The sequence below is a fragment of the Meleagris gallopavo genome, chromosome 7 (assembly GCF_905368555.1).
Source record: "Meleagris gallopavo chromosome 7, MGAL_WU_HG_1.1, whole genome shotgun sequence".
In the NCBI taxonomy this organism is placed as follows: Eukaryota; Metazoa; Chordata; class Aves; order Galliformes; family Phasianidae; genus Meleagris; species Meleagris gallopavo.
This window is the reverse complement of record NC_139410.1, coordinates 31,603,540-31,627,514: the sequence shown is the minus strand read 5'-3', so window position 1 is coordinate 31,627,514 and position 23,975 is coordinate 31,603,540. Positions and strand designations below refer to the sequence as shown.

The 23,975-nt window shown below is 32.6% G+C and overlaps 1 protein-coding gene across 5 annotated transcripts in view; it reads left to right on the top strand.

Moving 5' to 3' along the window:
• The window catches only part of LRP1B (LDL receptor related protein 1B), a 588,907-nt gene that overhangs the window by 443,003 nt on the left and 121,929 nt on the right, over positions 1-23,975 (top strand). For all 5 annotated transcript variants that reach the window (XM_085227675.1, XM_085227679.1, XM_085227677.1 and 2 more), the window contains exons 33-41: positions 8,639-8,779; positions 11,723-11,848; positions 13,421-13,552; positions 15,276-15,410; positions 15,892-16,021; positions 19,107-19,233; positions 19,386-19,537; positions 19,827-19,951; positions 23,007-23,378. In XM_085227675.1, the coding sequence (XP_085083801.1) occupies positions 8,639-8,779; positions 11,723-11,848; positions 13,421-13,552; positions 15,276-15,410; positions 15,892-16,021; positions 19,107-19,233; positions 19,386-19,537; positions 19,827-19,951; positions 23,007-23,378 (1,440 nt within the window). The remainder of the gene's footprint in view (positions 1-8,638; positions 8,780-11,722; positions 11,849-13,420; positions 13,553-15,275; positions 15,411-15,891; positions 16,022-19,106; positions 19,234-19,385; positions 19,538-19,826; positions 19,952-23,006; positions 23,379-23,975) is intronic.

The window sequence follows — 23,975 nt, the reverse complement described above, 5'->3', positions numbered from 1 at the left end:
TTTTTACATGGTTAGGTAGTGATATGTCAAGGGAGATGGTTTTAAACTAAAGGAGAGAAGATTTAGATTATATGTTGGGGGAAGCTTTTCACTAAGAGGGTTGTTAGGCATTGGAACAGGTTGCCCAAAGAGGTTACGAATACGCTGTCCTTGGAGGTACATAAGGCCAGGTTGGATGGGGTCCTGGGCAACCTGATCTAGTACTTGATCTAGCAGTTGTTAACCCTGCCTGCAGCAGGGTAATTGGATCTTGATGGTCTTAGATGTCCCTTCCAACTCAGGCAATTTTATGATTCTTTGATACAGTAGCTTAGGATTCCTTATTTTTGAGTGATGACAAGTCTTCCTATTTAAAACTGGTAAACACATGATGTTTGAGTTTTTCTGTTTGTTCTGCTTTCTGGTTTTGTCTTTTATTTAGAAACCAGTTGTGATAAAATGCACTATGACACTGAAGTATTGTAGTATACACTGCAGCTTACAGTATTGTAAGCACTGATTAAAAAACATGAAAATTCCTTATTCATTTCTTTTGTATGGTTTTTATGTTGTGGAAGATACTGTAGCAACACATGATGCCATTTGTTTTCCTGAAGTTCTTTACATCAGATTCTTGTACACAAGCATTGTTAGGTATAAGACAAATAGTTTTTGGCATTTGGTGTTTTCTCCAAGTAAAACTAGCATTTTAGACAGCTTGATTTTATTGATTTAATATGTTATGTATATGATCGTGTTATATTGTTGAATTGTTTCCACTGGGACAGAAAGAAGAGGTGGAGTTCAGTATTTTCAGAATTTGGAGTAGTCTTGCCTCGGTCGCAATACACTTATCAGTTGTTTTTGACCATTAGAGCCTTTTTTGGGCTTAACAGCTAAAACCAAGATAGAAAGGAGGGGTGAGGTTGTAGTATTATGATGCTGCTATAAGCCCATGATGAAATTCCATTTGCAAGTCTACTTTTTCTCCAAAAGTGCATTCAGTGCATGTGAATGCAAGAGCAGTTATTTTTAATTAAATCACTATTCAGAAATACACATAAATGCTTTTGTTTAGTACCTCACACTGTTGTCTGACATTTGGTCAATGGTAATTTTCTTCTCCCGCTATATTAAGAATTCATTTTATTTTGCTTAAATCCTGTGAAGTTTCTTCTGATCATTTACCAGCTTCTCTGATTCACAGCCCTCTGTTTCCTGCATAATTTTAACACCTACTACTGACACCATTTACGAGCTGATAACAAGTGTTTCTATCATTTTGGAAACATGCGATGTTCCTTGTGAGAGAATCTCTGATTTTACTGTGTGATACAGTGGTATATTTTTCTCATTTTCTTAATCTTGAAAATATTTTCGTGCTTGTGTTAAGGTTCACCTGAGTTTAAAGTATGATATTCCATATCAGATTTTTGCACTTTTCTTGGTAGCTGCAAAGTCGTCTGTCACAGATACTTGAGTGTATTTTGTATCAGCTCCTCACAGAAATATGGTTTACATAAAACTACAAAATTAAACTAACTTCATTAGAAAATAGGACTACGACGTAGATTGTATAATGAAGGCGTGATTTGTAGTGCATTGGTGATTTTTTACAGTAAATACTTGTGATAGAAACCTTAAAGGATGTGTTCTTTGGTGGTGCGTATTAGTGTTCCTCTTGTTCATACTTAATAATATAATATATAGTAACTTCGTATACTGAATGATTCTGTGTATAAATGCTATTTCTATTGAAATTAATGGGAAAAAAATCAGCAGTACAGCAAAATCAGAGATATAATATCTACACTCCCACTGAGAAGTTATGTTAAAACTATATCTTTTGAACAGAAAATGTATTTAATGCAGCCTTCAAGGTGCATTATCAATCAAAACAGGTAGTGATGGTATTTCGTTTTTGACAGAACACTTTAGTTCATTAACAAGATACCTTCATGCTACCTTTGTTAGGTTGTTAACTGATACATTAGTTGATTATTATTTTTTTTTTTTTTTTCATTAACAAACTTTAGAAAGTAACACCATAATGCATTTCTAGTAACTCAGGTGGTGGGAACTGTGACTTCTCTGAAAACGATTGTTAAATGGAAGGGGCTGCTTCAATCAGGAAACTTCAGATACATACACCTTAATTTTCCAAGTCATCAGTCTTCTAATTGCCATAACACCATTCATTACATTAGCATTAATATAGGAAATATATCTAGGCAATTTGCCCAGTTCTAAGTACAGTACATAGTTGTCTTCCATAAATACTCAAGCTATCATTAATGAAAACTAATGGCCCATCAGAATTTGCATTCACCATACAGCTCGAAATCTCCAAAGGACTGTCCACAATGCTAGTGTAGCAATTTTTGGCACTTTAAATTGCTGTTTCCCAACATGTTGCTGCACTTTATGCTAACTACCCAACAAAATGGATAAATACAACACTTTTTAAGATTTATTATAGCACAATTTCAGCAAGAAGATTGTAACTAATGATTGTACAACTTTCTGATTAGTATAATCAAACCTGTTTGTTATTTAAAGATTTTAAATAGTTTCCTGTAATATCTTCTGAAAGCAAATTGTAAGTTTAGTCGAGTGGCTACAAAAAACCATCAACTATATTTTAAATATGGAAACAGATTAATTAAGCCTATTACTTACCTAGTAATCATAAACTAATAATCTAATGAGAACATATATATAGAAGGAAAATGAAGTCCAAAATTCTGATTAGGACTGTGGTCAAAAATAGCAGTGTAACATTATTTTATTTGTATGAGAGTGTGACATGACGTGTGTCATGCATCACTCATCCAGTGGTTCCTGAACAACTGAATCCTGTGTTCTTTAACTCTAAGGGCATAACTGAACCGCTAGAACAAGTTAATTTTGACAGACAGGCGTAAGAAGTTATAGGATGCTTGTAGTTTGAAATTTGATTATTATTATTTTTAAAATGTCTGTATTTTCCAGATTTGCATTTCACTCTCGAAGGTGTTCAGATTGTCTTTGTCCTTTAATTTCCCATACTGTATCCATATATCATTAGAAAACTTGTAATGCACCATATAAAACGTCTCTGCCAAAGAAAAATATGTACTAGCTCAATAAGATCATACAAATAGTGTTAGTAAATAGTGTTTACCCAGGTGTCATGTTAACAAGAATGGAAGAGGAAGATAAAAGAATCATAATGAAGCACATTTTCAGTATTTTCTTGTGACAGGTTTTGATTTGTTCTTTTTAATAGGGTGACATAAGGTGTTACCCTCTCTATTCACAGTCCAGTACTCGAAGGACTAGTAGTGAATCCATGTGGTGACATATCTTCTATTGTATCCATTGTGGAAGGAAGAAAAGAAGAAATCTATGATCTCACATGTCCAACACACTAGATGGAAACTGTGGATGCTGTTCACTTCAGCAGGAACAGTCTCATCCAGTAGCACAGTAAACCAAGGGGCGTATTTAAACCATACAGTTGGTGATGCAACAATGGTTTGTCTCTGTACTAATACTTAAGGGTAGAAAGGAAAATATTTGTGGTAAGGAAAATCACCAATGATTGAACTTCCTCACTGAACTCAGCATGTTACGTTTTAAGCTAATTGTAAAAGAATATGCGGTGTTGATTACTTGAGGATTTTGTTCATTTACTTTCTCTAAAGAGATAGTCATCAGATCGCTTTTTTGGTAGTCTGTCAAGACCTTAGCCATAATTTTGAACAAAATAGTAAATAAATAAATAAAATATCAATAAAATGCCTTAAAGAATCTGGTCACTTCTTGAAAAGAATGCTGCAAAAATAAGAAAATTATATACATTTTCCTTCTTTTTTGCAATCCAGTCTTTTTCTTTGTGAGTGGGTTTGGGTACATAAAGTGAATTCTGGTATATACCATGAACTGTAAGACAATAAACGTCCAAGTTATATAATGATCCATTCTGATTCGTGCTCAGAATATTTGAATATTGATATAATTTATGTAAAAGCATTTAATGGAAAAGGCTGGACTAAGCCTCAAGGATAGATAATCCATTATTGTGGGTCATCTCATGCAAACAAAAACCAAAATAATTTACTATGACTTTCCGTGTGGATTATATCTTACAGTTATCAGTATGTTCTTCTCTCTCATCTGACTGAGTTTTTTTATTCTTGTTACAAGTTACATCATCAAAACTGAGCACAGTAATTTTTTGTTCTAAAGATTGACACGAGCTACTGTCATTTAATAGATTTATGTCATAAGATATTTTCCTTCATCCAATTCTAGCACCTTTCGATGCTTAAGATAATAGATTTCCTTTAAAATTAGCTTAGGTTTCACCAGAGAGTTCCACTTACGTCTCCAAATCTTCATATTCAGAATATATTCACTCTGAAGATAGTTTTGTTGTAATAGACTAATAATAAATAGTTGTGAAGACTAATCAGTAAATGATCATCGTCCTTTGTTTTTTTTCAGTGTTTATATTCTTTTGTGAGAGTACAGTTACTGTAATGGAGATTGTTTTCCAGGTCTGCAACTTTCATCATGAAACACTCAAACTATCTGGTTATAAAAAATAATTTTCTTAAATATTTAAAACTGCAACATTGGCAACAACTTCTTTAATGGGGGAAAAAAAAAACAAAAAAAACTAATAATGAATTTACTGCACAGAATTTTTTGAAAATGCAGTTTCCAAAGTTTTTTGATCTAAGGTTTTATTTTTGGTTCATCTACAGTAATAACTTCGTCTTTCTGGAATTAAAATGCTGATGATGTTAAACTTGCAATTATACATACTTCTTCCATTTAATAATTTCATTTAAGATCTTCAAAAGATACATAAATATTACGAGGAAAAAAAAAGGAAATGTTCATACTTTTTTCTTCATGAAGAACATTGCTTAAAGGTTATATTTCATAGTCATTAATATTTTAAGTGTTATGAGTGAAATGCTAACTTGCTGCAAAGCAATATATTTTAGCCTAAGCATGTCCATATATTTTCATTTATATTCTTTCAGTTTAAAAGTGCACATGAAAAACTGAAGATTATTCTGACTTCTGGGAAAGGTAGCAACAGAACTACATTTTTATTTGATTTAATTTACCTAACAAAATATCTTTGTTTTTTTTTTTTTATTACTGCAAATATAGGAGTTTGTTTATGGTTGAGGATTGTCAGAATTATAACTTCAAATTTAGAACATAAAAATCTGTAACTTTTTTCTGAAGCGCTAAAACTATAGACTGTTAGTCAATTAGTGCTCACCAGTGGTCACCTTCATGACCAAGAAATAACTTGCAATGAGGTGGAAGAAGACCATCTTACTGCTCAGATTTTGCCCAGGAAGTAAAGATTCAGGAAGGGTGTTGTGGCTTCCAAGAGAAAATGAGAGGCAGACACCGTAAAATATTTTATGGACTGTGAAACTTACATGTAAACCTCGTATTTTGAGGCCATCACATCAAAGATCTTAGCATACTTTAGAGACTTTGAGAATTAATGTGTTCAGGGATTGAAATCAGAAGATTGGCTATGGTTTCTGTGCCACTGTCGGGCTGTTAGATCGTTAGAGTTTGATATAAGAGCTGCCAAAAATTATATTCTGGTATGTCGGTATAAAAAGCCACTTTTCAATTTTTCTAATTAATTAATATCTATTGATTATGACTTTGTTTTTTTGAAAGCTTAAAAGCATTAAAAGAAATAAAGTTCACTCTTAAAAAAAATAAAAATTCTTCCCCTGAGTAAAATCAGTAGAACTTCCATACATAGCTAGAAGTACTGTCAAATCAGCAGCATTTGCAGCGGAAGAGGAACCAGGGAAGACTGAGTTCCTGTCTCTTGTATCTTAAAAATGGTAATTTTGACTTCTTTCTTCAACTTTATCCCTGTAAGGCTTCTAGTGCAAAACTCCGTGTCTTTTATCCCACAACCTCAGCTCAGTTTTTCTCCTCTTCTGCACAACAAATCTCTCTACTACAAGGACGTTTCACCCTATTCCCAAATCCAAAATTTGCAATCACTTGTACCCTGTTTCCCACTCACAGCTTTTAAATATCTCCAGTTGTTTTTTCTCCACTCCATTTTCCATCTTCTCTGTATTCAGACAAAGTATGTGCTGTTGCCGCTGTGGAGCTACACATAAAGTGATAGGCTGGCCAGTTAAAGTGCTGCTTGGCTATTTGGCTGCCAGCGAAGAAGAGGGCTTCAATCATTCAGTCATTCAGATATTCTGCAGTATTACTGGGGTTCAAGCAGACAAGATTTCTTACAGAATTTCTTGTGAGCTTGTCGAGAAAATAGGCCGTGTGTTCTTAGTTGTTCTTCAAAAGTAAATCTGTACTTTGGTAAAGATTACATTAGTTCTGTGCATTTACATATTTTCCTCCCCTACTCCTGCAAGTATTTTAGTTATTAGCAACTAGAAGAAATGCATAATGTCTTTATTGTGAAAACTGAAAATCAGGATGTCGATGTTCCTAAAGCACCTGGTAGAAATAGCTAGCAGCGCTTTGCGTTGTTTTTGTTTGTCCAGAGCTAGAAACATCCAGAAGTTCTTCACTGAATAATGCATTTATGCAATGTCTGAAGGATGACATTAAGAGTTAGCAATGGCTAAGTGTTTTCTGTATGTTTGGTGTGCTCTGTGTTTCAGTCTCACCCAGATAGAGAAGGACTGTTTTGCTTTCATTCCAACAACCATTGAGATTGATGAATAGATGGGAACAAGCTGGCTGAAATTAATTGTGATAAAAATGAAAAAAATTGTTATAAGGGAAACAACTGAAGGCCTTGGCATTGGTTAGGTAAGGAGCTCTTCATTGTGAACATTCAGTTGCAAAGATTTAGCTGAGATCTCATTTTGGAAGTTTGTTAAAGTTTGTGGTCTTAAAATTAGTAAGCATTATTACTATTTCATGATTCTTTTGGAAATACTTGCTTTTTAGTAATAAATGTTTGTAATTTCACTTTATACTTCAGTTTTCACTAGACTGAACTGCTGCCATGTAACTCATGGAAGATACTTATGTAGAAGATAATGTTTGTATTAAGAAAATCATCTCATCCTTATCGTGTAATGCTGGGGCATTGTATGTGAAATTTCAAAGACTTTCTCTCTTGGCACGTAGCAAGTCACAAAAACATGTCACGGTCATTTTCAGTAGCCTGATTCTGAGGTTATGATAGTCTCAGATATGATACAAGGGTAAGAAGTTCTTGGGCATCCCTAGTTCATGATACTTGACTAATCCCTTACACAAGACTATCCATTGTCACTCCAGTGTCATCTTTGAAACGCTGACTGGAGATTACTGTTGTGGAACATTGTTCTAAGGTCTTGATGTCATCCTTCAGATCTCTACTAAAGCTAATTAAGCATTTTAAATGCATACAAATATAAAGAAATAGCAGAAGACTGAAGGACATTTCTAGAGTTCTGATTTTATCTCCTTTCAACCTTTGCTGTCTTCCATGCCTTAGCAACAGGGAATACAATTTTTGTATGAGAGCATCAGAGAAGGTTTTCAGAAGTGTATTTTTTCATACTCTATTTTCATTACTTTCTCATACTGTATTCCTTGACAAGTCATCTTAAAATTTGCAATATATTCCTTTATTTAATACTTTTCACTTTGTCCATGTTGTAACTTAGTTTATAGCTCTCTTGTATTTGTGCATGAATCTTGAAATATTCAAAACTTGATAGGAATACTGCCCAATAGTGGTTTGAAGTAAAGTAGTGTAGTTTACTACCATAAGGACATGATAAGCCATTAACACTAGTGTATTTTTTTTTTGCTTTTGTTAGGTGAAAAAAAAAAGACTAGCTCATTAACTGCACAGACTGTTGCATGAATTCCAACAGGCATTGAGTCAGTTTCAAAGTTGTATGATAAAAAATGGCACTGACAGATGTCGTATTTTTCAAACAAAACTAATGCTTATATTTAAATGATGTTTCTCAATAACATTTTCCCGAAGTGATGTAAGTGAAACGGAGACGATGTACATTTCAGGTTTTTGACATTTCTTTTTTATAGCTTATCTATTTCAATTGTTTCAATTGTTATGAATTTTTTTTTTCAATAATATGACATTTATATTTCTCTTTTTAATGAAAATTCATATTCCATAGTAACTGATGTGGGTACAAGAAAGTGATCAAACATAGTTTGTCACCTGATTTCACTTAGAATCCTGTCTGAATTTCAGAGAAATCTTCATGATCCGAGTATGTCTTTATTTTTTTATTTTAATATTATGTGGAATTTATGATGATCCTTTTTATTATTGATATCAATGTGAAGTTGATGATTTCAACAAGATTCTTAATGATTTTAATGATCATTTTCATACTTAATTTGAGCATTCAAGTCAGTGAAAACTTGGAACTTGAGTTCCTGTTTTCTTCACATACGTATTGAATGGATATAGAAAGGTCTGTGGACAAATCATGTTTTGCAGGAGTACTGAATATGTTTTGTAATGTTTTGTAATTTTCAGTTATAAATTGTATATAACTCGCATCTTTCTTACATGTGATCTGAACTCAAAAGATTTTTCCTATATAGTTTTCAAGTATTTGTAATTCATAATGATAACTCCTCTTAATTTTGAAAACTTGAATTTTTTTTACAGATAAAAAGCTATGGTGGGCAGACCAGAATTTGGCTCAGATTGGAACTTGTAACAAACGAGATGGAAGAAACCCAACTATCCTACGAAACAAGACTTCAGGTGTTGTGCATATGAAAGTATATGATAAGGCAGCACAGCAAGGTACATTATAAAATTTTTTAAAAAATTTTAAAATTTTTAACCATTTTTTTTAGGTTGTCTAATATCTTCTCCCTTGTTATTTTCCAAATGTTCTTAGAATAAAAAAAAAAAAAGCTGTCATTGTAATTCAATTGTAAAATACCATAAAACATTTTAGTATTGAATACATTATTGATTTTAGATAATTATGTCTCTCTATGTACTTTAATCTATTAGATACTTTACAGTTTACACTGTAGTGATGACTGGAGTTCTATGAAGAGCTTAGGTTTAAATTTTTTGCTAAAAATTTCGTGTTGATACATGCACCTCGTCTCGAATTATTGAAAGTTTAAATAAATATTATTTAAATAAATGAAGTCATTAACATACTACATACTGCCTTTAAGGCATTTTAATGCATTTAAATTGACAGAAAATACAGCAGAAAAATGGGGAAATATTTCTACTACTGCTGAAACTTAATTAGCAAAGTGGGAATTGATGTAATATGAGTAAGTTTGAAGTCATGCTGCACATAATTTTATGAATTTGGAGGTTATTAGAGATGAAGATATTTGGGAGGTTCTTTAGAAATAAATTATTTCTGATTCCAGTGTTGATGGTTATACTCAGAGGTGAGGATGAGATCTCCATGAAACAAATTTCTTTTTGCGGGGAAGCTTACCAAAGAACACAGGATCAAATTAAACTGTCTGATTTCTAATAGACAATCGGTAGTCTAAGTATGGAGCTAAGCTGCCTGATGGACAATAAGTTGTCCAAATATCTCATTAGCCTGCTTCTAGATAGGGAGGAACATTTAATATCTGTTTTTATAAACATACACGTGACTTCTGTGTAATTATGTATAATTATGTCTTTGTCAGATATGCAGTAATTTTAGACATTTGACATCCACTCATTCCAGTGTGCAGCTGCTATTTATCAAAGATCTTATTTCTTGGCCTGTCTGGGTTACCAAATGTACTCAGAAAATGGTGGGCAGTGGTTACATTTCACTTGAGAAAACTGTCACTGAAGCTTATCTGTTGTTGGGAATCAAGCAAAAGAAAATCTAATGTTGACCAAATACCCTTGTGTGATCCTAAGAACACTTAAAAGACCACTTTACACAATGCAAGTCAAAATCCTTAAAGAACATAACGGTGGTTTGATGTAAAGTACAAGATTAATAAAAATCATGTAACATTTACTTTTAAAAGAAATTCCTCAGAAACAAGACTTCTACTTTGTTTCTACTGAAATGGAAATCCACACCAAGGTTTTCCATTGTACAGTTGTTATATATTTTCCCTCTGAAATTTCATACTGTTGAGAGGCCACCTTCGTAATTGGCAGATGCATTAATTGATTTACTGGAATGATATTTTGAGTTACAGCATTTGCAATTTTTATTATTAATCTATAAGTAATTTTAGAAGTCCTAGCATAATCCCACAGAACACAAGAAAGGCTTTTGTAACTGTTCCACTTATTTCTCTAGAAAGTCTTATATTTCAGTTTTGTGCTGACAAAGCTATTAAAATTTTATCCAGATCTTGCTTTTCTTTTCCATTTTTTGTAATGGAAGATGAATGCAAGGAGCATGGACTTAAATACAATATTCTTGAACTTGTCAGTAACGTTTTTGCATACACAAGCCATGTATGCATCAGCAGTTGCTCCCAAATCTCACGTGCACAAATTATGTGTTTTTATTCATAAATGAGATTCAGTCTTGGTGACTAGTCATTATCCAGTTATCCAGGGAATAGTTAATCAGCAGGTCTACTTCATAGGAATTTCATCTTTTTCCTCCCTAAGATCATTCATGTGCAGATTCTCATGTTCAAGTTACTAAAAATTATCTAAATGTGAAATTATCTTCATTATTCTCAGCCTTTGCTTTCAGGGTTCAATGTTATTCACTCAGATCCATATTGAGCACTTTCCAGAAACACTTTTACAAAACCTAGGAAACACCTAGGTGCTTTGGAAGTCATGCTCTTTCATGTGGTGTGAGGGTACATACAGATTCTTCTATGTAGACTGGTGTTATTCTAGATTTTATTTTGTAATCTAAATTCTACAATTTAGATACAATCCATTTTTCTCAAGATACATGAGACTTCAAAACTTTACATGTCTTTTGCATTTGTATTGTTGGATCACTGGAACACTTTTTTTTGAATGCAGATGAAGGAAAATCTCATGTTTAGGAATAAATATAAATATTTGTTTATATAAATATTTATATAAAACGTATTTTTATAAATAAAAAATAAATTCAACAAGTACTATTCAGATTAATAACTTGAGTTTTAGAAGACTTAAGTGTTTCTTCATAGCGCTTCAAATTTCTGAAATGTATTTGTTACATTCTGTATACTGTTTATTGCATATTTTATCAAAGTGTTTGTACACTAAAAGAATATGTTTGAGTTCTGAAGTAGGAACATAGAGCTGTGAGTTCACATTGGAGGGTATCTTAATTATACCGGACAAGTGCTAATTCATGAAGATGTAAGGTTAGTATAGCATTTGATGAACAATTAAAATATGATCAATTACATGTTAATGGTCAGAATAAGAGATACTTTTTAGACTGTCACTGAAAATATTTCAGCATAGCTGCTCACTAATTTAATATACTATTTTCAGTTTTATCATATACTTCCACTGTAAAATGAAAGTTCAGAAACTGAATTACTAAAAAACAAAAAAAGAAAAAAGCTGCCTTCTCGGTGAGTAAGTACCATAAGAGTGTAGCATGACCAAGTATACAAATAACAGTATAGCCGGAAACATTTTGTTCTGAATTTCATTTTACCAAGAACATACCTGAACAAAATTTTGGTTTTTGTTACTATTAAAAAATTGATAGCAACATTCATTTTTTTTAGTCAGGATTACACTGTTCAGATTGTTACCTCTTGTATTTTCTGTCCTGTTATGTTCTAGGTAGCAACTCCTGTCAATTCAGTAATGGTGGATGTTCCCAGCTCTGTTTACCAACATCAGAAACCACAAGAACCTGTGTTTGTACAGTAGGCTACAACCTCCAAAAAAACCGCATGGCATGCAAAGGTTAGAAATGCTTTCGGTGTTTATTTTTAGCTACCTTCAGTAGCTAAAAATCTGTAAGTAGTTTATAAAGAAACTTCATTTATTTATTTTGGTGATTAAAATGGAAGAGTTTAATGTAGTGACAAATTTAGAGACAAATCTAGGATTTAAAGTGTTTATTTAGCTATGTATAGCTTTTTATGGAAAACACTACGGTACATTTTTCACTTTTTTTTAAATAGTCAGAAAAGGAGACCATCTGATCCATCATTTGAGTGATACGTTTTGGTCATCCACCTTATCTTAATACTAATTACAGACTACAGTCTGAAAGGTTGGGTTTCTACTGCATCTACTGTATCTATTACCATTAGTAAAAAGTGAAGCCATATTATTATACAAAATAGCAAAAGGCATTTCATTTTTGAGGTGCCATGGTAGTTATAAACTTTTTTTGTTAATTATTCCTATGGGTGTTGCTATATATATATACAGTATATATAGTAGACTACAAGAAGAAACAAAATTGAGCAACATAAACATGGTTTTTTACTTCAGTGCTTGCCGTATATTTCTTGGCAACATTTTTTTCCTTCTAATGTATTCTTTTGCATTTCTTCAGATAGTTATAACTTACAGTTGTGGGTAAAAGTGAAACTACTGGATGTTGCATTTTTGAATAATTTTCTAGATGATAACAGATTTGATGATTGAATCTTCCTTTAATTTAAAAAAAAAAATTAAAAAAATTAATTTTTTTATTTTTATATTTATTTTTATTTTTTTATGAAAACTCATGAAAAAGCTAACAGGTAGTATTCCATATATATATATATATATATCTGTTTTGTACTGTTCATTTCATTTACTAAATAGATTTCATATTCTTTGAAAGAAATTTTGTAATATTACATCTGTAACATTTATTACACGTTCTTAAGTTATTCTACTAGCAATATTTTTACAAAGAGAAATTTTAAAAGAAATGATGTAAATGAAAAGAAACCTGTTTGTTTATTATAGCTGAGCTTCAAGATTGGGAGTGATATATCAGCATGCTAAGTCATTTCCTTTAGAAGAGTTAGAAGAGCTTAAAACTTAGAAGAGTTTTATTACAAGGACTTGGGTGATGAATGCAACAAAATACTTGTTATAATTTTGTTTATCAAAAGGTGTGATTCATTTCAACTGTTTCTTCCTACTTAATAGAAATCAATGCTTATGTTTTGTTATTAATATAGCACAAATGTAGACATTTAAAGTGTATCCAAAGCATGATTTTCTTAAACTATGTACCTCTCTATTGTTTGTAAAGGGTGGGTGCATGACTGAATGAGGTGAGATGCATCTCATGCCTCAGAAGTTGTTTTACACAGTCCTGAGTAGCACTTTCGTTGAGTTCTGTGGAACTGTCTCTTGCTAAATAGATAGAACTTGGATATGCACTGTGATGGATTTTCTTTTAAAGAGTTGGATTCATCATCCTGGACAACTATTGAACAGTATGGGAGAACTATGTTTTTAATTTCTCAAGTGTTGTTAATAGGGAAAGTCTCCATTTTGCTCTCCTTACCTATTTGATTTTTCCCTTAGGTATAGAATCATTTGTTATGTATTCTGTTCATGAAGGGATTAGAGGAATTCCTCTTGATCCAAATGATAAAATGGAAGCTTTAATGCCTATATCTGGAACCTCATTTGCAGTGGGCATAGACTTCCATGCAGGTAAATATTCTGTATAGTTTTTTATGCATATGTTAGATGTTTCCACTGCTTTTAAAAATGGAAAAGAAAACAATTAAAAACTTCTAAACAGGCCTCTTCCTTCTTATTCAGTTTGACTGCTTCATCACACACATATCACTAATATTTTGCCAACAAATAAGAAGTAAAACTCATTAAACTCTTCTCTACCTTTGGCCTACCTTTTTTGTTGATGGTTTGGTAGGTCTACCTAGCAAAATTTCAAGTTCTCTTAGTATTTCACAGTGCTCCCTTACTTGCATATTTTGCCTTCAAACCAGTGCCAGCTAGTGCTCAGAGCTTTAGTTATATCCTAGGATATCATTCACTGTTTGCTGGATGTAAAAATAACTTTGAAAAATAGTGCCTTGTAGCTGAGAGTTTACTGTATCAAAAAGTGTTTGTGTTCTTTGTATCTTTTGTAGTTTCCATGGAAATAAATAGGAGACATTGCTTTTGAAGAGATCTACCATAAAATCCTGAAGTACAGCATATTATTGGAATAATATATGGAATATTATTTGTATTTGTAACCTACAAGAATCCTTATTAGTTTAGTACAAATTAATTTAGTGGGTATTTTTCACTATAGAGTGCAAGAGTGTGATTTCTCTTAAGCTATCAAGAGGTACCTGAAAATCAAAGAGCGTTATCCAATGCAATACATAGAATGTAGTGACTGGAAAGTTTTGCATTGAATAAATAAGATTTATCAATACTTACAATTTATTTATTTATTTATTTTCTTTGGCGCATCTTTAAGTAATTATATCAAAACATCATATTCAATATATTTTACAGGATGATTATTACGTTTCCATACTCGACTAGTTAGTATTTACTTCTAAGTTTGTCTTCTAGAAGCATGTGCTTTGAACTGCCCTCTCACAATACTGAACATACTAGAAAGAGGATTAAGGAAGAAGCCATGCTGTCACAGGAACCTTTTCTGAAATGAAATTCATTTGCTACTGTCAGCTACTAGATCAGTGGTACCTCCTAAAAATGAGGGGATTTTAGTTCTCTTAAGGCTGATGTAAGAAAGACTGTTTTTGGTCTCTCTGGCTGTAAGAGATTGTCTTTCGCAGGTGGAGTACCTCATTCTGAGGACTTCAATTAATTTCTACCAAATCAGAATGTATATTGCAACATGGCACTGATAGCTCTGAGCTCTGACAACAGAAATAGATGGAATTGTGCTTGAGGGATGTCATCACTTGCTTTTCCCCATCCATTTACCAGGGGTACTTTGTGGCAACAGAGAAAAATGCATTTCTCCACTTCGAATTCTCAGCCTGGCCTTTGAGTTTAAATGGTCAGTGAAAGTAACTCTGTACTCAAATGCTGTGTAGTGGTCCATCTCTTCCTTCTTATAGACAGTTACCTGCAGTGAAATGGCATGGAGAACAAGTTAAAGAAATACTTCAACACACACACACACACACACACACACACACACACACACACACAAAAAAAAAAAAAAATCTTAGCAAAAGCTAACAGACATAATATAAGATGAATTAGGTATTTTTTCCAATTTTTATTCACTTATCATATCACTCAAATTTATCGCTTTTCTTCCTAGTTAAATTTTTTGATACTTGCGGAACTTAATCTGAATGATTACAAATTTTATGGTCACTGATGTAGACATCTGGGCTAAGTTAACTAAATTAATCCAAGAGTTTTCATTATGTTTTTATAGGTAATGATACAGTCTATTGGACCGACATGGGTTTCAACAAAATTAGCAGATCTAAACGGGACCAAACATGGAAAGAAGATGTTGTTACAAATGGCTTGGGAAGAGTTGAAGGCATTGCAGTGGATTGGATAGCAGGTAGGAGTTTATTTGCATCAGGTATTGCTATGATGACTTACTGTATGCTCTTGCATTTCCACTCAACGCTAAATAATTTGATTTGCGTTCATCACTAATTTATAGTATTCCAATTATCTAATACTTTTTGTTATTATTTTCTTAGTATATCACAAAGATGTTGTGTTGTTGTGTTTTTCTTTTTTTCTTGAAGTATGGTGTGTTCTTTTTTGGTGTGGAGTGAGTTCAGTTTTATTAAACTGAAAAAGATATTTAACTGTCTTGCTTCTTACATGGATAGTCACAATTGTGACAACCAGCAATACAAGTTTATACTTGAAAATAGAAGGCTAAAAAGGACTGAAAACTAAAATACCAGATGCACGCAGTTTAAAATGTGAAATGTAGCAGTCAGTTTTTGGTTTTAACTTATGCATTTAAGATTTTTAAGTTTTCGAAGTGATGTTTTCTTTTTTCAGTAACTTCACGATATTTTTCCTAGGTAACATATATTGGACAGATCATGGCTTCAACTTAATTGAAGTTGCCAGGCTCAACGGCTCATTCCGATATGTAATCATATCCCAGGGTCTGGACCAGCCAAGATCTATTGCAGTACACCCCGAAAAAGGGTAACATGACTATAGCTACTTTTTTCTTTTTTTTTTAACATTTGCATGTTCGCAATGAAACTTTTAGGAATCAAGGCCTTTCTACTAATATAGTCATTTAATAATACCCAAAATACTGTAATGGGATGTATTTTGCTATAACTGCATCCAGGTGGAAGAAAATGTTCTTAAGATATCGTGAGAATTTTCATCTGCAGGAAGTACTATATTTTCTCTGTGCAAGCTTTCACTTTCTAAGACGATCATTTTAGCTGAAGTGTATCCATTGCATGGAAACTTGCTTAAATCTGTTAAGTACTTAAGTTTTCGGCTTCCTCAAGAAGTCACACTATCTAATGAAGATCTCACTGTGATGGTGAAATAGTATAACGGCACATCCTCTGATAGTTATAAATACCAATATCACATAACATCACTCTGCATCAACCAAGATTACCCAGGCTAGCTGAAAGCTATGTCAGATAAACATATGGGTAACTCTTAAAAATTACATCGGTTCTCATCCAACTATTTGATGAGACTACAATGTATCTCTAATAGAAATGAGAAGTTTCTATTCCTTCAGGCTATAAAGCTGATGGAGAGCTGCAAGTAACACAGAAGCAGTAAATTCTCCAAAGGACATCTTTTTTTTTTTTTTTCCCCCACTGGAATATGAAATGTACTTTCTGAGTTGATTTACAACTCAGCAGATTTAACTGCTACAGTTGCCTTCCTAAAATATAAACCACATGGTGTACATCAAAGTTTTAAAGAAGCATTTGAAAATCTACCTCTTCCCAAACCAATAGACAAAGATGTGTCACTCATTTTTCCCAGGCTCAATTAAAAGAGTATGTTCAGTTTTAGTGAACTGTGTATTTTGCAGATTAGAAATGCATTTAAAAGCGAAGGTGAAAGTAAAAGTAGGTTTTATTTTCTGCATAATGCAGTTGCTTGTGTCACAAATAATTATGACTGGGCTCATGTGGCACCACTGGTATCTTGGCCGTATCTCTTCACAGTTCAGAATTTACATTGTTTGTCAGGATCTGGATAATTTTATTTTATTTTTTTACTTTGTGCTCAACATGTTCATATGTTAAGAAAAAAAAAAAAGAAAAAAAAAATAACCTTTGCAGAATATTGCCTAAGAGTCCAATAAAATTCTTTAGACCAGAAGAGTACACCAAAATTCTTCAGAACAGTATTTCATTTACAGTGTAGTTTTCCTCAGCATGTGCATAATATACTTAGATAAGTTCTGTGAAAACATAAAAGCTTGGACTCTCTTTAGTACTGTGCCACAAAGTGCACTATTCAGATGACTCCAATCGAAGTTAATTCATGCAACTAGGATAGCAATGTTTTTGTAGTGAAGTAAATGTATGTCTTTATAGAGGAAGATAAACACCTGCTTATCCTCTGCATTATTGTCATCTCTTTCCCTTTGTCAGGCAAAACATTCAAAAGTGTTCCTCCTTTCCTGCCCTCTCCTTGCCCTGTCTTCACATTTTTCATTTCTCTTGAAGCTTCAGTTGACAGCTTTAAGAACAGAGCGGAAAATAGTAGTTATTTGATCTCATTGAATCTGCCAATTATACCAAGATATGAAGCAGCCAGCATTCAGCTGGTTGATAGCATTATTTAAAGTTAAGAATGTGTAGTTCTGTAAAGGAGTGTCCTTCTCCCTCATCAGGAGTACTTATTCATTTAAAACGCACTTGGTTTCCGTTTTTCTTCTACAATTAAATAACTTTTCTGAGAGAGCTCAAAACTGTGCTTCAAATACAGAGTAAAGGTCGTTCTGAAATATTTCTTAGACTTTGAATCTTCCTCCATTGAAGACATTTGGGAAACATCATTTGTGTTTGCATTGTTGAATTTTAAACTCTTATTTTATTTTCTTCACAGATTTTTTTAAGTTAATTCTACAACTACATCAAAATTTTGTTATTCGCATCTATGTGTCGGCTACTTGACTTATATGTGGGATAGTTCCTAGAAAAGTTGTCATTCTTCTGGCATTGCAATATAAATACCAAATAGCTAGGTAGCATAACACTGCAAAAATGGAAGTATTTTAGAGCTTCTAAGAACATTTGGGAAGATCAAATCTTTCTATGCTATTTAATGATTAATTTAATGATATAATCAATATATTTCTAACCATCAATGCTCCAGTAATGTCTTAAGTAATGTGTGTTACTTTTTCAGGATTTTCTTTGGAGGCTTCTAGATTTTTTTTAAATCTGATAGTTACGTTTTTTTAATGTTGGTTGCTTGGTTTGTTTAAATAACTAGGCTGAGAGAATACTGCGTAATTGAATATCAAATGCTTGCCTTTCTGTAGTAAATAATTGGTTGATACCCTGTGTTAAGGATATTCACCTCTGACCAGATCTGTGAATACAAGTTCAGTTGCATGTAACAGTGCTGTTAGAAATCTCAGTAAAGGAAGCACTGTCTGCAGGTTCATTAGCCTCCTTCTGCTATGTCTAAAGCAACAGATTGAAAAGTAGGAGGTCAAAGCAGAAATTTATCATAGCATCTTACCTTGAATCAGTGATGTGTCTGTGCCAGCAATGCATACAGAGATAAGTAAGGTGAAAACTTTTCCCATGATCATTAGGGAGGCTAGGAAAACAACTTTCCCCTATAGGGAAAGCATTTCCCCTAATAAGAAAGCATTTCCCTAAATGCTTTCCTATTTAATATTTTTATTTAGACATACATCTCATGTTTTATCTCAATGTTTGTTAGATGTGTGATTTTGTTCCTGTAATTTCTATTTTGGTTTTATTTTCCCAAGCACCAAACTATATTCTTTAATCATAGAATTTCATATTGACTGATAAATTATGATTTTAAGAGTTACTTCATATGTAACAAATCGGAAAAAAAAAAATTGTCTAAGTAGTTTATCAAACCAGTACATTTATCCCCTAAGGGTTATTCAAAGATGTTTAAGCATGATTATGTTTTAAAGTACCTATTTGACAGTGATGATGCATTCATTTTGTTTTCAATTGAAAGACAGTATTATACATTTTCATCTCTTTGCTTTTATGTTAAATTTTAATAGGCAATTTGTGTAACTTTTTAGGTATTTATTTTGGACAGAGTGGGGACAGATTCCTTGCATAGGAAAGGCATATTTGGATGGATCTGAGAAGGTTGTTCTCGTGAGCCTAGGGATTGTGTGGCCTAACGGGATTTCCGTTGACTATGAGGTTAGTTTCTTTGTTTTCCATTCTAATTTGAAATGTTTGGTATCTATTATGTTTCATTAAAGTCAATGTCCTCCACTTCACAGCAATCTTAGTAACTCTTAATGAAATACTTGGACAAGATTTTTGATGTTTCCTTTAAAATTAATCTTTAGGAAAATAAATTATATTGGTGTGATGCTCGTACCGACAAGATAGAAAGAATTGACCTTGAGAGTGGAGGGAATCGGGAGATTGTGCTGTCAGGGAGCAATGTGGATATGTTTTCAGTTGCGGTGTTCGGAGCTTACATCTACTGGTCTGACAGGTAATTTATTTTTCATAAGCATTTGAGTCTCAAAATGTTATTTCAGTGCTAGGTGCTTCACCTTTGTAGGATTAGCCATTCCTTAGCAAGGTCACAGAATGGATCGCAGAAAGCTATGCAGTTTGAAAGAGAGGCTGTTTTTGATACTGAAACCTAAAGCATGTCAGTATCATAGATGAGAGCAGGTTTTTCACCTTCTGTTAGATGAGCTCTCCACTGCCCTTCAGTCATTTGTTTGGTGTGAAGTAGTTGAGGATTGTTGATCAGACATCTTCAACTTTTTTGGCAGAGCACATGCAAATGGCTCTATTAGAAGAGGCCACAAGAATGAGGCCACGGATGCTGTGACCATGAGGACTGGCCTTGGAATAAACCTGAAGGAAGTGAAAGTCTTTAATAGAGCACGAGAGAAAGGTTGGCTGTTCTTAAGGATGCTATTGTTTCAATATCGACTGGTGGTACTTTTTATGTATATTAAAACATATAAAAAGATAAATACTCACTGATTTATGGCAATACATTTTATTATATCTCCATTTTTTTCTTAGAGTATTTTTTTTTTAGCTAAAATTTATTTACTATGAAAATATGTAGAAAAGTTTCTTCTAAAACCTTCCGAGCATTTTTAAGAGAGTCTAAAATCAAAATACTTTCTATCGTTCCTTTTTGTTTTTTTTCCTCCTGAAAGCACACAAGTCTTAGAAATGAGGTGGACCTTGAATTGTGCTTTAGAGAACAGCGGTCTCAGGCTGTCTCAGATTTCTGTTGGAAAGCAGTACATTTTTTTCACAGCTAGGAAATCTCAGTCTCTCAAATAATTATTTCCTGAGATTCCTTGATCTTGAGTCCAGCTTTTTTGTGGGAATAGTTGTAAATAGTTAGATATCATTTATATTTAATTTGCTTTGCAATTGAATAGACAATTTCATATACTGACTGAGAGTATGTTAGAAATGGATGGATTTTATCCCTCACTAAGTAGGATTTTTTAACTATCTTTTTCTCCTACAATTTTAATTCTGAAGAGGCTTTGAAAAGCAAAGACATTTGTGAGAAAATAGTGACAAAAGTTTATCACCTTTGTATGCAAAATGTATTTGTTTCTGTGAGCTAATGTCATTAAAGTTTATCAAAAATGATGAATATTTCCTTAGAGCTGCTACCAGTAAATTTAAAATGTGTTCAAAAACACTGAGAAAGAAAATGCTACTTGAAAAAGATATTTTTAAAGAAGATATTTCTGATAGGAATATAATTCTAGTGTTGGTAACACTCAATGCTTGTTTTAATCACAGCATCACATATCTGATGATCAAGTTTTTATATACATCTTTCATAAATAACTGCATCAAATATAAAGTCTAAAATAAATCTGTGTTTTGAAAGAAGACCTATTTAAAAATCAGTAAAAAAAAAAAAATCTTTCCAATTTTTTTCTCAAATGAATTTGAATAGTTTTGAGAACAGTGAACGTATTTGTATTTTGCTAAGGAGTTCTGCAAGTATTTTCACAGTTTTGTAGACATACTTTGTGGATGGTAAATGTCCACAGAAAAAATGGATGTTATTGCTTTTAACAAGGCTAGAAATAGTTAATGTCTGCTTGCTTGGAAGGGCCCTCTGTATAGAATTAAGAAAATGGAGCAATTACATAAAAATATGTAATGATTTTTGTTGATGGCTTGACAGATCTGATTGCATTAGGAATGGGAGAAATGGTTACCGAGGCTAAAAAAAAAAAATTTTGATGTTAGTTCGAAAAAACATAACTGAATGAGTTTTTAATACATTTTTCAAATTTTACTAGGGTACAAATGGTTAATGTCTTTGGGAGGGGCTGTCAGTGAGCCAGGAGGACAAAAGGGAAAAAAACAGGTGAAAAATACTTTTGGAATGTTTTTTTCTGTATCACTCTATTATATTTTACCTATGTATACTTTTAATTTTGCTGAACTAGAAGTAGGTGATATTTCTTTAAAAAGGAAAAGGAATTAGCTAGTTTCCTGACCTTTTATTAAAACAAATAAATAGAAAAATAAGCAAACAAAACCAACAAAACAACAACAAAAAAAAAAAACCCACACAAACAACCTGTGCTGATTGTCAAGTGGTAAATGCTTTTTTTTCAAACACCTGTTTTACCTTTTCTGATGAGCCAGCCCTGCTGCAGTGCTACTCTTGAGGATAGTCCTATCTTCTAGTTCTATTCTACACATGTGAAAGGATGTGCCCTAATTAATCTGTTTTTATTACTGGCTGGTTTTACAGATACTTACAGCTGGTGAACTGTGGAAGCGCTGAAGTTTACAAGAGAGATTGTAGAAATTTTAGGATCTGTTACATGTATTTGCCTTTCTCTTCTCAAACTCTCATCCTTCCAAACAGATATTAACTTTTCTAGCCTAATAAAGCTTCAGAAGCGTTTTTAAAAGAAACACAAGTAAAAATATGTGCAGATAATTCTCCGCATATTTTTGTATGACTACAGTGCAACATTTCTCATAATTTTGTCAAAATTCAACACTGCTAATGTTAACTCTCATTACCCATTGCTTTTACTTAAACGTATCTTCAACTTGAAATGAAGCAGTTAGAAAATTCAGTCAACGGTACTTTTAGACACTACATGTTCCCTGACAATGATAATGACTTTCTACCAGAAACTATTTAAAGTGTGTGGGTTTTTTTCTTCTTCACTTTCTAGAAAACTTTCAGAAACGGGAAAATGACTATACTGAGAGAGCTGAGTTGTTGTATGGCAAATGCTGTCAGAAACAAAACTAATTTATCTGAACTAACTGTAATTGTATTTCATACATAGTCCAAAAAATACGAATGTAAATAGATCTCAATTATCGACAATTCCTGCTATTTTGAATATTGCTTGTAGTTTATGTCACTGAAGTTACCAATGTGACAATGTTAATTAGTAGTATACTTTTTCAGAGAGTAAGTTTTTAAAGTCAAGTTTTAGAGTAAATTTTAACAAAAACGTCAGGAAACATTTTTATTAAGAACAGAGAATAAAAGGGAACGCTTTTATACTTGTTTTTGTTTTGATAGAACTTAAGAAGAGTATGTTATTGTGATGGTATCCAAATTTTTTTGTCAGTAACAGGTGTTTTAAAAAAAAAAATCTTTCAAAACACTTGGAACAACTCATAATGGTATCTATCCAAGTCTTTATCTGAACACAGATGAAAAATCTATTTATTTTCTTTTTATAAAGAATGTAATTTTGTTAATTGGGAGAATATTAATTACATTTCCTCATACATTGTATTCTTGAAAATTGGCTTTAGTTCATTGTTGAAGTTATTCTTTACTGCTTTGGCCTTTGGTTCACTTGTATTGTAGAAAACGTTTAAGAGAAGAATTCTTGAAATTAAAGAAATGACATATTGATTTACATTATCTACAGTTAATAGTATAAAACAATTTTTTTTTTTTTTTTTTTTTTTCCACACAGGTACTAATGTTTGTGCCAAGAATAATGGTGGATGTCATCAACTCTGTCTTTATCGAGGAAATGCACAAAGAACTTGTGCGTGCGCACATGGCTATCTTGCAGAAGATGGAATTACCTGCTTAAGACATGAAGGTTACCTCTTATATTCAGGAAGGACAATATTAAAAAGTATACATCTGTCAGATGAAAACAACTTAAACTCACCAGTAAGGCCATATGAAAATCCAGAGTACTTCAAAAATGTGATCGCTCTTGCTTTTGACTACAGTCTCAAAGGAAGAGGTACTAATCGGATATTTTTCAGTGACGCACACTTCGGAAATATACAAGTTATTAATGACAACTGGGCTGGCAGAAAAGTGCTAATAGAAAGTAAGTAAAAATTTTATTTGCCAAAATATTTTCTTTTAATAACCCTTATTAAATGAAAAGTTGTTTAAAAATAAGGTTGACTTCATAGTTGTGAAGCCATCAAAATGTTGACTTAATAGGGAAAAACTGTAACTAAAGTTTTACACGACTATTTAGCACAACTACTACCATTTGTACCTCAATGTGTCCAGCTGACACCATTCCTGTAGTCAGCTCAAGAAATGTGACTCCTGTCCAGTGATAGGAAAAGCCAAACTCCAACCTATAAAATTGTTCTTTGTACAGAGAGGCTTACTGAGTAACTTCAGGTGATCACCATGCCTTCAATCACCACAGTAATAGGGAGAGTTCTCTGAAACTTGACTTTTTTTTGCCTCTGAATACTTGAAGCCTGTAGCTCCTCAAAGAATCAACATCAATATTATCACTAAGTGTAACTTAATGTCAGTACAATATGAGCTTAAGTTTGCCTTGGTAAAACTTGAAATTGAGGCATTCGAGGCTATATGATAAATAAAGCCTAAGAATAAAAATCTAAAAGTAAGTCCAATAAAAATATAAATTGTAGAAATCTTATGCCATCTTGCATTTCTGTTT